General features: G+C 36.2%; 1 protein-coding gene across 1 annotated transcript in view; it reads right to left on the reverse strand.

Moving 5' to 3' along the window:
• LOC132902960 (zwei Ig domain protein zig-8-like) overlaps positions 1-6,039 on the reverse strand; it is a 380,584-nt gene extending 374,545 nt beyond the window's left edge. Inside the window, exon 1 of the mRNA XM_060950048.1 lies at positions 5,900-6,039. Coding sequence (XP_060806031.1) covers positions 5,900-5,953 — 54 coding nt within the window. The 5' untranslated portion in view covers positions 5,954-6,039. The remainder of the gene's footprint in view (positions 1-5,899) is intronic.
• Between the last annotated feature and the right edge of the window lie 8,464 nt (positions 6,040-14,503).

Here is a 14,503-nt window from a genome sequence, read left to right on the forward strand (position 1 = left end):
ATTCACTTAAATTTGTAAAGTCAATATATTGTAAAATAAAACTTAAGTCATTGCAATAAACATAAAATAAAACGTGAATTAAAAAAATAAAAACAATTGACTCTCATCTTTTAAAAATTAACTTTTTTTATATGCCGCCAGTGCGCTTGCAAAACAAACACCGAGTCTCGCAACTTAGTTTTTTCAGTACTACTTCTTTTCTCGGCTTCGACTAATTTCAACAAAAAAATATGGACTAACAACCTGTCAACATCTGGATCTCAATCCATCATTAAGTCATCCAGCCAAACGTGGCTTTCCAGTCTCAGTGATCATTATGTCTCCCTCGTAAGAGATAAAGGTTTATATATGTATGAAAACTAAAAACAATTCCCATCTTGCCACAGCTAACAAACACAGCATTAAGAAATCATCATCTTGCTATCTCTTTCGTGTAATGCTAGTGCACACTGAATCTATTCATAATTGAGTGGATTGTACGCCGGCGTCACATCGGGGACTGCCCGCTAGCTGTGTATACTCTACACTGTAAGGGTTAACATAATTCGTTTAAGCAATCTACTAAGATTGAATTTTGCATTTATAAGCGCTTAATATTGATATGGGTGAAGCGAAAGAAGCACCCACTGATCATGGGAAGTAGAACTATATAGTCTCTGCTCACATCTCTGTATAATTATATCATCTAATCCAGTGCAAGACATACATTCAGTCAGAAAAGTATCGGGAATGGATTATTTATTTATGGTTCCAAATTCAAATTTTTGTTTTTTTTTGTTGTTGTTAGATTGGCACAACTGTTTTCCATTTTGGCGCGGAGTTTGAGTTGCATCTGTTGTTTACATTAAATACAGTGCTATTTTTATTTATATCATATCTAGTGTGTATTGCTAATTTCATAATGGATAAAAACATCGAACAAAGAGTTTGTCTTAAATTTTGCATTGCCAATGGAATATCGTGTTCGGAGTCACTGAAAATGTTACAGAAGGCTTACGGTAAATCGACTTTATCAAAAACTCGTGCTTATGAGTGGTACAAAGCGTTCAAAAGCGGTCGATTGTGCACTCGGAATTCTTGCCGGAAGGTCAAACGGTAAATAAGGAATATTATTTGAGTGTTATGCGGCGTTTAAGAGAGCAAATCCGACGAAAAAGGCCAGATTTGTGGAAAGAAAATTCTTGGATTTTGCACCATGATAATGCACCTTCGCACAAGGCCATCATTGTGAACGAATTTTTAACCAAACACTCAACAAATACCATCGAGCAACCACCATATTCACCAGATATGGCTCCAGCCGACTTTTTTCTTTTTCCTAAACTCAAATTACCACTTCGTGGCACCCGTTTTCAATCGGTAGAAGACATAAAAGAGAATTCGCGGCGAGAACTGACCTCAATTCCGGAAACAGCGTTTAAAAAATGTTTTGATGATTGGATTATTCGTTGGCGTAAGTGTATCGTTTCTAAAGGAGCATATTTTGAAGGTGATAAAATAAATTTGGATGAATAACAAACAGTTTGTGTATTATTGATCTTTTCCTGCTACTTTCTTGACAGAGTAGTATGTATCTACGACCAAAAATGAACAAAAAAACAGGTGCAATTCCATCTATGTATATTTGTTTGCAAAATTCTTTTTAAAGATAAAGTTTTCATCATTTTACGTCTTTAGGGGCGATGGCATCATTTTACGTCTTAACTTGCTTTCTCTTTCATATAATTGTAATCTACTCGAAGTCATTTATAATTGAGAGGACTGTACACCAACTTAACACCAGGGACTGCTTGCTCTAATATCTTGCAATATTTACTATGCAAGGGTTAAAATAATTCGGTTGAAAAAACAAATATCTATGAACAAAAATGAAAATAACAGGCGCGATTATTTCATAGTTGTATGGAAAATTATTACAGTCTTCATCATTTCACTAATAGACGTGTGACATAAAGACATTTACTTATTATTTCTTTCATATAATTCTAATCTACTCGAAGTTATTCATAATTGAGATGACTGTACACCAACGTCACATCGGGGACTGTCCATGTTTATTTTGCACTGTAAGGGTTAATGTAATTCAATGTTGCAATCCACCAAGACTAAATTTTGCATTAATAAACCCTCTTCGTAATTTATTGCAACTTGCATAAAAATGAATAAGCGCAATTGTATCAAGAAAAATAATTACGATGTCATCTATAAAACTATTAATAAAAAAGCTACCAATACGTAACAGAACATAACAAATTTTTATTTTTAAATCTCATGCCTCACTCGGGTAACGTTATAGGATAAAATTACAATTAAATAGTTGATAATATGTCTCTCATGTCATGTAAGTCTATTCTAAACAAAGCTATTGCCAGCTATCCATAATTAAGAGATTGGAACGCGATCGGTGTCGTGTGGTCCCCGGTAGTTTAGAAAAGGACCACTCCTCTTATTCATGGATGTCATAAAAGGCGACTAAGGGAAATGCCAATAAACTTAAGATTCTTCTTTTAGGCATTGGTTAGCAACCTGTCGCTGTTTGAATCTGAATTCCATCATTAAGCCATAAAGCACGTGACCTTTTTGACTTTTAAAAACTGTTGGCTCGTATCTACCCCGCAAGGAATACAGACGTTATCAATTGAATTATTGAACTGGATTTCTTATTTTACACCGTGCAAAGCCTCCAAAATTCATCTCGTAAAATAAAGCAATAATATTACTGTACTTTCTCCGCTATACTAATAAAAAAAAATATGTAGTAAAAATGACTCTCCCCTCCCTAATAAACAGTGGGGTAATTAATTGTCTTAAGAAAACAGGCGGTACCTTTATGTAATTTTTTAATGAACATTGATGTGTCATAACAATTTGACAAGTGTGTAATTAACGTTGACATAAAGATGTAACGACAAAGTGTCATTGACAACTGTGCTATGAGAAATAATTTGTATGTAAAAGCAATTACCTTTATACAACCAGCCTGTATGTATGTATGTATGTATGTTTTTTAATATCATAGTGCGTACCAGCTGCTGTTCTTCCCACGCAAATTGTAAAAGTAAATGAAGGGAAAGGCTCAAAAACTTAAGTTTGTGCGATATTGCTACATAAAAATACAGATGAAACAATAACAATGACATACATATAGGTGTGAAATAGATGGACCATAAAATGAAAAATTTTATAAATAATAAATAAATCTGGGGGCACGGCAGTATATAATTGTAATGTTCATTGTGTTTTCATGCGATGTCCAAGTCGATCTTTTTGTTTAAACTTAAAACATTTTTAATATTGGCATGATAATAACTTATGTAATAACTTAAGACAGAAGGTCCTTTAAGTAGAGACTAAATAGATTAACCGACTTGGTATGACATGGATCTCACAACTTTTTGCGGTAGAAAGACTGAGCTGCGAGACTTGGGTTTTTTTACAGAATGTTTTTGATGGCATAAATATATACGGGACAAATGACACAGATTGAGTTATCCTCGAAGTAAGCTCAAAACGTACGGCCTCTGTGGCGCAGCGGTAGTACGCTTGTCTGTGACACCGGAGATCCCGGGTTCGAATCCCGTAATGGTAAGAAAAGAACTTTTTCTGATTGACCTGGTTCTAGGATGTTTATCTATATAAGTATTTATTATAAAATATAGTAGCATCGTTGAGTTAGGATCTCGCAACACAAGTCTCGAACCTACTTTGAGGCTAACACAGTCTGTGTTATCTGTCCCGTATAAAATTTATTCTTTTGTAAGCCCGCGCTAACTTCACGCGGGCGAAGCTTCGGGTTAAAGCTAGTGCTACACACACGCCAATGCGATACAAGTGAAAGCTCGCAGCTTACAAAGCTCAAGATCGTGCGGCTCGGGACGACCCGGCCGTTTCCCGAGGGATTATTATTATGGAACTAAGCTTCACTTAAAATTAATTACTGCTGCTCTAATACTCTTAAAAGCTGCTGAAATATGTGCTCAAATAAAAGTTTATCTAATAAAATTTATTTTGTGCCGTGTGGTTCCCGACACCAATAAAAAAAAAGAATAGGACCGCTCTATCTCTTTCCCATGGATATCATTAAAGGTGACTAAGAGATAGGCTTATAAACTTGGGATTCTTCTTTTAGGCGATAGGCTAGCAACCCGTCACTATTTGAATCTCAATTCTATCATTAAGCCAAACAGCTAAACGTGGCCTATCAGTCTTTTCAAGACTGTTGGCTCTGTCTACTCCGTAAGGGATAAAGACAAGATCATATGTATGTATGTAAAATTTATTTTGAACTAGAGGCCGCGTTATCGTCCGCGTATGTTATTATTTTCAATAATGAATCAATCCCGCGTAAAAAAAATCAAAAGTAGCCTTTGTGTTATTATGGATCTTCGGCTACTTACAAATACCAAACTTCATCGTAATCGGTCCAGAAGTATTTGAGTGAAAGAGCAACAAACATTCACACATAATTACAAATTTTCGCATTTATAAAATTAGTAGGATAGGATTCCTACAATCATTAAGCCAATATGTACTGAAAAAAAGTGGCCTTTCAATCTTTTCGAGACTGTTGGCTCTGTCTGCCACGTAAGGTATAAAGACGTAATTATAAATGTAATTATAATGATGCATGAAGCAAAAGAAGTATGCAGGATCGTTGCAAATGGGAAGTTAAAATTTGTAATATTAACCGAAAAAATAATCTCAGGTTTACGAGTATTAGCCTTTCCCTTAGTCGCCTTTTACGACACATCCGTGAGTGAGATGTGGATTGATGCTATTCTAAAACACATGGTAACTTCAAAAACTTCCAATATCTATTTTATTTTTATTTTTTTTTTCAAAAATTACGTATACCAGCATATATTGTTTCAATAACATCTCATAAATTAGTGGAAATGGAATAATGTATGTGAGGTAAAATGAGGTGGTTCCCGGCACCATTAAAAAAAAAGAAGAGGACCACTCCAACTCGTTCCCATGGATGTCTTATTAGCTTATAAACTTGGGATTCTTTTTTTAGGCGATGGGCTAGCAACCTTCCATTAATTGGATCTCAATTCCATCATTAAGCCAAACAGCAGATCCTGATCCTGTGGTCTATCAGTCTTTTCAAGAAGGCTCTGTCTACCCCGCAAGGGATAAAGACGTGATTATATGTATGTATGAGTAAAAGTGTCTTTGTTTTTCGTCTATTTGCAGTTAACTGAATGGTTTTGTCAAAGGTATACTACACGTGGTAAGGACGGCATAGCACGCGTCTGTAGGGCAGTGGGTTCGGTGCCGGGTCGTGCCAGCCTCCGTCCGCGGAAACTCAATATAATCCCATACAAAGTTAACTAAAGATATTTGCTTTAGCACGCAAATGTAATCTACATAGGTATATCTCATTTGTTTAAATATTTGTTTTACATACATACATAAAATCACGCCTCTTTCCCAGAGGCAGAGACTACCTCTTTCCACTTGCCACGATCTCTGCATATTTCCTTTGCTTCATACATACATACATACATAAAATCACGCCTCTTTCCCGGAGGGGTAGGCAGAGACTACCTCTTTCCACTTGCCACGATCTCTGCATACTTCTTTCGCTTCGTCCACATTCATAACTCTCTTCATACAAGCTCGGCGGTTTCGGGTACTTTTGACCAGACCCTTAAATATTTGTTTTATTTGTATAAAATCTATTTATTACTAAAAAATTTTATTTTAAAAAAATATATTAATCTATCCTCGCAAACAACACAAATTTATAAACGTTAACGTTTCCTCATCCTACTAACAATTTCATAGCTGCTTACTTCGCTATTATTCAAAAGAAAAACTACCTAAGTATCATTTTCCACGCCGAAACTTAAAACCTGAAATTCAGGCTGAAATAAAATACACTTATCCTTACATGTCTCCTGTTACGTAACCCTCGAACCCGGGACACCACAGAATCACTGCACATGACAATTTTCACATTATCATATAGGTAACATATACGACACTATCACAAATCGTAAGGGAGGTTACACACGCGCGCACACAGCGACCGCACGGCGAGTACTGACGCGCGGCCTCTCCCCACACCCCTCGCCCCTGAGCACCGCTCTGAAAATCCTTTTCAATAGGGAATTACACTTGTAATAAATAAAAATGAGAAACTTTGACGTCGTCATTAAGTCGGACAGTGTAATCTGCGCGGAAATTTCAATTTCTGTTCGCGACTTTTATTGGGTTGAGTGGCTTTGCTTGGTTACTGTTGATCTGGATGTTAATTCTGTTAAGGGTTAAAGGAAAAACCGATGAAAATTATTGCTCGTATACGTTTTAAGTGTCGAGCACTGGAGGGATTTTAAAAGGTTAAACGCTTTTACTAAATAAAAATTATGTTTAAACTTTTTATCTTAAAGGACACTGCATTTAATAAGGTACTTATGTTATTCTATGAATTAAATTTACTATGACACTAAAATAAGTGTAGTTTATATTTTTTTTTAATGTTAGGGATGATACATCAAAAAATCAATAACATTTTTTATTTATTTTATATACAACGTTTAATATTTTTTTAAATGTGCTACTTTTATGAAAAGCTAGAACCGAAAATCTAGTTAAATGAGTTCAAGTTCCTTTACTAACGACAATAGTTTCTTTCACAGTCAAAAAAGTCATACAATGTTGACTTGTGGCAAATTGGTCGAATCTTCGATAAATCAGATTAAACAAGCTTGATTTTTTTATAACTAATTAAAATACATCAAAATATGAAGTAACAATGTAATTCATTTCTGAAAATAATCAAAAAGAATGCACGTCACATCGTCACTATTAGCGCGAAATTAAAGAGGTAAGATTGGTTATGATGTTAAGTTTTGAATTGTATGACAGCGATGTACCTATATATATGAAATAACTTTATTATTATTAGATACAACGTACGGCAAAGATCAAACATAATGAAAATCCTTTAAAAAAATCAATAATATTTTTAGGATACATTTAATTTTGCAAAGTTATTTTAAAATTCGATCAATGAAAACTAAAATGTTACTTTATTTCTTTCTATTCATATGCTATCTTTCAAATTCAAAATAAAAAAAATCTGGCATGGCCACTGTCAGTGTCGTTCCATTCCAAGTGATTCCAAGTATCTTTTTTTTTAATTCCAAAATTACTTTATAGACACGAAGCAAAGAACATACCTACAAGAACAATCGAATTGTAAATCTTAGTGTGAAATCAGTTAAAAAACTTAACAAGGAAACTGACGTCCATCAGTTAATTGTTGTTTACACCACGGATATTTCAGTAAATTGCGGTCATAAATTAGCTGTTATAGCGTTTTTATCACCCAATTCTTGTCCTGAACAGATTTACTGGGTTGCCATTCTCAAAAGGAACTTCATACCAAGTTTAACAGTCACGTGATTTCCGGCACTTCAGAATAGGACTATTCCATATATTTCCTACGGACGTCGTTAAAGGCGACTAAGGGAAAGTCTATTAATACTGCTCACCTTTTGGCCTGGTATAAAAACGCTTGTTATGGAGATACTTTTCAGATCATTGGATTGAATTTCATCACACGCAGATACTGTCTAGCGAGCGACATTTTAACCATAGGCTAATTCGTGAAGCAAATGAAATAAAAAAAATATCCGAACAATTTCAACAGGGACGATAGAGTTAAGTTATCTACATACATTCATATAATCAAGTCTATATCCTTCGCGGGGTAGACAGAGCCACTAGTCTTGAAAAGACTGGTAGGCCACGTTCAGCTATTTGGCTTTAAGATCACCTGTCACTATTTGAATCTCAATTCTATCATTAAGCCAAATAGATGAACGTGGCCATTCAGTCCATTCAAGACTGTTGGCTCCGTCTACCCCGCAAGGGATATAGACGGGACCATATGTATGTACGTATAATGCAAATCAGTTATAATAATTTGAGTGCGTTTGACCTCAATCTGCCTGGTCGATAATACAAGGTGGAGGCGAAGATGGAATAAACAACAAACAAACAAACAAACAAACAAATTATGTAGGTACTCCTTGGCACATCCTTCGATTCTCGAGAAAATTCCGTCCAAATAAAACCAATCACGCTGTTCAGTAATCTGAAAATATAAAGTTTTGAAATCTCCGAATCGAAAGTTATAAAACGTTGGGAAGCCGTCAAAAGGGAACAATCTTAATAACATTTATTCACAGACAGCGTATTGGACCTTATTTCTTTTGCGTGTATTTATTGGAACTGTTTCACCGACTTTGACAAAAGGAGGTGTTATGATTTCATCTCTTATAAGTTTTTACCCCTTCCAACGGGACGCGTTGGTACACTTATATACAAACATACATACATATAATCACGTCTATTCCCCTTACGGGGTAGACAGAGCCAACAGCCTTGAACGACTGACAGGCCACCTTCAGCTGTTATACATGATAGAATTGAGATTCAAATAGAGACAGGTCGCTAGCTCATCGCCTAAAAAAGATTCCCAAGTTTATAAGCCTACCCCTTAGTCGCGTTTTACGACATCCATGGGAAAGAGATGGAGTGATCCTATTCTTTTTTGTTTTAATGCCGGGAACCACCCGGCAGACTCCTTTCTCATTCAGATTAAACAAAAAAGCAGACGAACAGCAGGCAATACAGACCGGCCTCTGAGACTAGGGCATATATTCTCATATTTGTCGACGCGAGTTTCAAAGAGTTTAGATCCAATATCGCGATATTAATATACGATGTAATACAGTATTGTATGATACTTGAACGTGATCTAAACGTCTTCATAACTAAGGCTCGATGGAAATAGGCACTACCTATTGATATTACTCTCATAAATAATAATTCGTTTCGTTATTGTAAGAAATTGTTTTTATATATTCATATACATACATTTGGTCACGTCTATATCCCTTGTGGAGTAGGCAGAGCCAACAGTCTTGAAAAGACTGATAGGCTAGGTTCAGCTATTTGGCTTACTGATAGAATTGAGATTCAAATAGTGACAGGTTGCTAGCCCATCGCCTAAGAAAGAATCCCAAGTTTGTGAGCCTATCCCTTAGTCGCCTTTTACGACATCCATGAGAAAGAGATGGAGTGGTCCTATTCCTTTTTGTTGTAATGCCGGGAACCACTCGGCACTGACGGCACGGAACGAGAAACAAATTGGTGAACATAACACTTTTTTTTTCGTACGGTCGCGTAAAAATTTCCACGATATGAGTTCAAGTGTCACGCCAGACGGGAACCAATCATTCTGTCAGGGAAATCAAAAGAGAAAACTGTCTGCGACGGTGTCTTCACATGAAATATTCAATTCAATTTCATTGCTTCATATCAAATGATATTTACTTTAAAAAAAAAACATTTATTTTTCTCTTTAGAGACTAATCTAATAAAGGTCAGGTCAAAAGTTAACCTTAATAAATATGGATGAAGCAAAAGAAGAATGCTCGTAATGTGGAAAGGTGTAGTCTCTGCCTGCCTCCCGGATAAATATAAACCGAATTTATTGTACCTATATGTATTTGAATTTTCACGATTTTGTTTTAACATACCAAAACACGTAAAGCTTGTCTCATCAAAATCGGTCAATAAAAAAATATCATAATAAAAATGAACTCGAGGCATTGACATATATACCTATATTAACTTACTAATATTACGAGTATAAAGGTGTAAACGTGTTTGTTTGTCAATCTTTCACGTGAAAACCGCTGATCCGATCTCCATGAAATCTTGCATATCTAAAGGACATAAGGTACTTATCACGCAGGCGGAGCCGCACCAAAAGCTAGTCATAAATATTAATAGTATAACTACATAATATATTGTAATTTTCTAGATTACAAGCTACAAACATGACCCTTTAGTTTGATTACAGTAATTCCCGCAGATTACTCACTTCGTAATTAGTCGGTTTAATATGACATGTTCGTAAAATATGAAGAGCTCAGAAGGATACGTTGTACTCGAAAAATTAGTTTTAGAAGCTTATTTCATCTGCTAAGAAGTATTTTATCTAAAAAACATAAAATAGGACACTGACTGACTGACTGACCTGTCAACGAACAGCCCAAACTTAGTCTAGGGTTTGCAGTAAAAGAGAATTTTCCGAAATTCACACGAAATTTAGGCGAAATAAGAGATCTGTCTTCGCATTGGGTACGCCGATTTACAAGGATTCTGACCTATCCAAGATCATGGTCTTATTGCGCACCCTGGGCCTCTCTTTATAGTGGTGAGTAACCGGGAATAAACCCAGGGGAAAGAACAGTATAGTTAGACAAAAATATGCGGCGTAGTAGGCACTATTTACAGCAAGCAACCTGTAACTATTCATCAATTTCATCAATAAACCTTACAGCTAACAGTGGCCTTTATTCTTTTTGAAACTGTTGGCTCTGTCTACCTCGTAAAGGATAAAAACTTGATTAATATATGTTGGAAAGGTTAAAAAGTTATCTCAACTCCAGCCAACGTAATACAAAGTCATTCGCAGCAGTTTACAGCTAAGTAGGTTTGCGGGCAGGCAAATTTTTTTTTTCTCTTAAAATTATTTTAGGCGAAGGTAGCTCCGAAAGGGCGCAGCATGGCGTATAAAAAGGTCTCGTTCTGCGAGCCGTAAAACTTAGTCTGTGACGCAACGCGTGTAAGGTACCCGCGGGCACACACTTTCAGATATGGATAATAAACTCTTTTGTTTTTTAAATTGAAGACGTCGTGGTATAATTATGAGGAACTAACTTTTATCTGCAACTTCCCTTGCGTGATTTTAACGCCATCTACAAAAAGCGACGAATTAAACGCCACTTACAAAAAGCGACGAATTAAACGCCACTTAAAAAAAGCGACAAATTAAACGCCACTTACAAAAAGCGATGAATGAAACGCCACTTACAAAAAGCGACGAATCGATCGCCACTTACAAAAAGCGACGAATTAAACGCCACTTACAAAAAGCGACGAATCAAACGCCACTTACAAAAAGCGACGAATTAAACGCCACTTACAAAAAGCGATGAATGAAACGCCACTTACAAAAAGCGAAGAATCAAACGCCACTTATAAAAAGCGACGAATTAAACGCCACTTACAAAAAGCGATGAATGAAACGCCACTTACAAAAAGCGACGAATTTAGCGCCTCATACAAAAGAATACAGGATTTTCGCAACTACCACGGGAACTATAGTTTTTGTCGGGATGAAAAGTACGCTATGTCCTTCTCCAGACTCTTAATTATATATGTGATATTTGAAGTAGATTAAATCAGTAGATAATCCCTGAAGAGGTACTAAACAAAAATACAAACAAATAAACTTACTTTCGCATTTATAATATTATTATGGGATGATCACCATTCAATAAAAGAGCCCACCGATTTATTCACAAAGATTCACTGTATAATAGTCACAGCGCTGGGCAATTGTTGATTGACATTTGTTACGATAACTTATATACTGTCTAATGAGATATAAATCTTCACATTTTATTAGTTCTTGTTGTGTGTTGTTGTGGAAACTAAATGACTCTATACCTTTTTCACCGATGCCGAATAAAAAAAATCGCAAGTGTGCGCGCCAACAGAATGTATCATGAGAATTAATTCGTAATGAGTTACGCCCGCTTTGCGCACAACACATCAAAAGAATAGCGCACATCACACACACACACACACACACACACACACACACACACACACACACACACACACAAACATACACGTCACACTCAGTGACGTATATTTGTTGTTATATTTTAAAGGGATTTAGGTGAGCGAATAAAAAATCGTGATGATGAATTCATACTACACTATGACAGACAGGAGCCGTCTCCATGAATATCGATTCATCCAATCCAGAATAAGGAAGCAAGGAAAAAGAAGACGACATAGAAGAGGTCACTGACTGATTGATATATGAATTCGCAGCTTAAATCGCCAAGTCAAAATTTTGCATGTAGGTATCGTGGCCCAGGGGAGCAAATAAACAGCAAAGCAAATAACAAACTACATACCAAAAGTAACTAAAGAAAATCAGACCAATGGTTCGATAGTTAACGCATTAAAAGTACAATATATATACAAAAAAAGAAAAGAAATTGTACCAAGTTGATTGGTACACCTCAGTCGCTTCGCTTGCTCAGTATAATTTACCGTTTTGTAATTGGAAGAAAACAGCTAAAGCACTGATTATAACGAAATCTAACACCCTTGTAACCTGTTTTCACAAAATATATTGATAATTGATAATAAATTTACCAAATCGCTAAACACTAGAATCAAGAGCCCGAGCCGAGAATAATTATTAATAATGTTTGCATTTATCGCGATTAATTTTCCGATTACTAATAGCTTTCTCAGAATTGGGTTTAATTAAAATAATTAATTTTAAGTTCCGTAAACGTCCCTTGAGGCTACACGTGCAAGGTTAACACAAAATACGATTTAATATTATTTCATACAATTCTACCTCAATATGAACAGGAATTACGTGGCTCGTCGTTCTAGGAAAAACAAATCTGGACATTTACAAGCATGTTAATAGGATGAGATTAATATGAAACAAAAACAATGTATTTATATTTTAAAAAACTAACGAAAGCTCGGTGTTCGACTGAGCTCGGTGCCCTAAAAGACGCAAGTCATGAGCACCGGTTCAAATTCTATCTCGGCCATGTACCAACAACTGTTTTCTGAATTATGTACATTAGTTAGAGTGCTAACTGATGCTCTTACGGTGAGGGAAAACATCGTGAGTAAAGCTACACATTCAGGCAACTGAATCTCAGTCGAATGATGTTTGTGCCCTTTAATTGTGTAACGCAATGTACCAGACACCCTGTTTAAGCATCTAAAATTCTAAGCTATCATTTTTAGGCGATGGGCTAGCAACCTGTCACTATTTGAATCTCAATTCTATCATTAAGCCAAATAGCTGAACGTGGCCATTCAGTCTTTTCGAGACTGTTGGCTCTGTCTACCTCACAAGGGATATAGACGTGACCATATGTATGTATGTAATTCTAAGCTACGTCGATTATTTTCTGGTACCAAAAAACTGAGTGTTACTCATACAGCTCCAACTTTATGTACCACATACATAGTGGATTTGTGTATGAGTATAAACTTACGCTCCGTAACATAAATTGTTTTATTGTAGTCCCGCCAGTAATTTTGGTTACTCTTATCATCAATATTTGCTGAAAATTATAACTTTAACTTTGTGCCGTGTGGTTCCCGGCACCAATATAAAAAAATAGGAACACTCCATCTCATTTGCCGTGGATGTCGTAAGAGGCGACTAAGGGATAGGCTTTTAAACTTGGGATTCTTATTTTAGGCGATGGGCTTTGATTTGAATCTCAATTCGATTATAAAGCCAAACAGCTGAACGTGGCCTGTCAGTCTCTTCAGGACTGTTGGCCCTGTCTACCCCGCAAGGGATATAGACGCGACTATATGTATATATGTATGTAAAACTGTAACACACAGAATAACAATTAGCTTTCTCGCGCCATAGAGAGCATCAATTACATGAAAACGAGCACGTCTCGAGTGTCGCAGATCATTCGCAAGCACCCCTCGTTTGGGCGATGAAGCCTCAATTGCAGGCTCTCAACATGCTCACGTGATTTTGTTTAAATTTTCCTTTACATACATATACATACGTACATACATATGGTCACGTCTACATCCCTTGCGGGGTAGACCGAGCCAACAGTCTTGAAAAGACTGAATGGCCACGTTCAGCTATTTGGCTTAAAGATAGAATTGAGATTCAACTAGTGACAGGTCGCCTAAAAAGAATCGTAAGTTTTTAAGCCTATCCCTTAGTCGCCTTTTACGACATCCATGGGAAAGAGATGGAGTGGTCCTTTTCTTTTTTGTATTGGTGCCGGGAACCGCACGGTCATATTTAGCGGGAAATTGATGGATGATTTTTGTTCTGCTTTTTAGTTTTTAAATCCGTGTAGGATTTATTCTAGGCATACGTCATAGTTGAACGAATGAACCATTACTCGTACGTAGTACACAAACGTATGATATAATCAATGCCTTTGGTAGTAACCAATACCACAAAGTTATATTAAATACAAATTTTTATTATGAAAATTTCCTTTTATACCGAGTGGTTGTTTAAACAGTGCCGTGTGGATTTTGGCACTGTAGAAAAGAACCATTCCATATCTTTTCCATTGATGTCGTAATAGGCAACTAAGGGATAGGCTTACAAACTTGGGAATCCACTATTATGGGCGATGGGCTGGCAAACGGTCACTATTTGAATCTCAATTCCATCATAAAGCCAAACAGCTGAACGTGGCCTTTCAGTCTTTTGTGGACTTTCAACCCCGCAAGGAACATACCTGTGACTGTATGCAGGTATGTATGTATTTAATTTTTATTAGAATTTTCATAGTAATAACTTAACTTCAATTGTTGCTCAAAAAACAGCCCTAACTAGTTTTAATATACACTGTCAGCAGCAAAATTCCAC

Source organism: Amyelois transitella, chromosome 3 (genome assembly GCF_032362555.1).
Source record: "Amyelois transitella isolate CPQ chromosome 3, ilAmyTran1.1, whole genome shotgun sequence".
Classification (NCBI taxonomy): Eukaryota; Metazoa; Arthropoda; class Insecta; order Lepidoptera; family Pyralidae; genus Amyelois; species Amyelois transitella.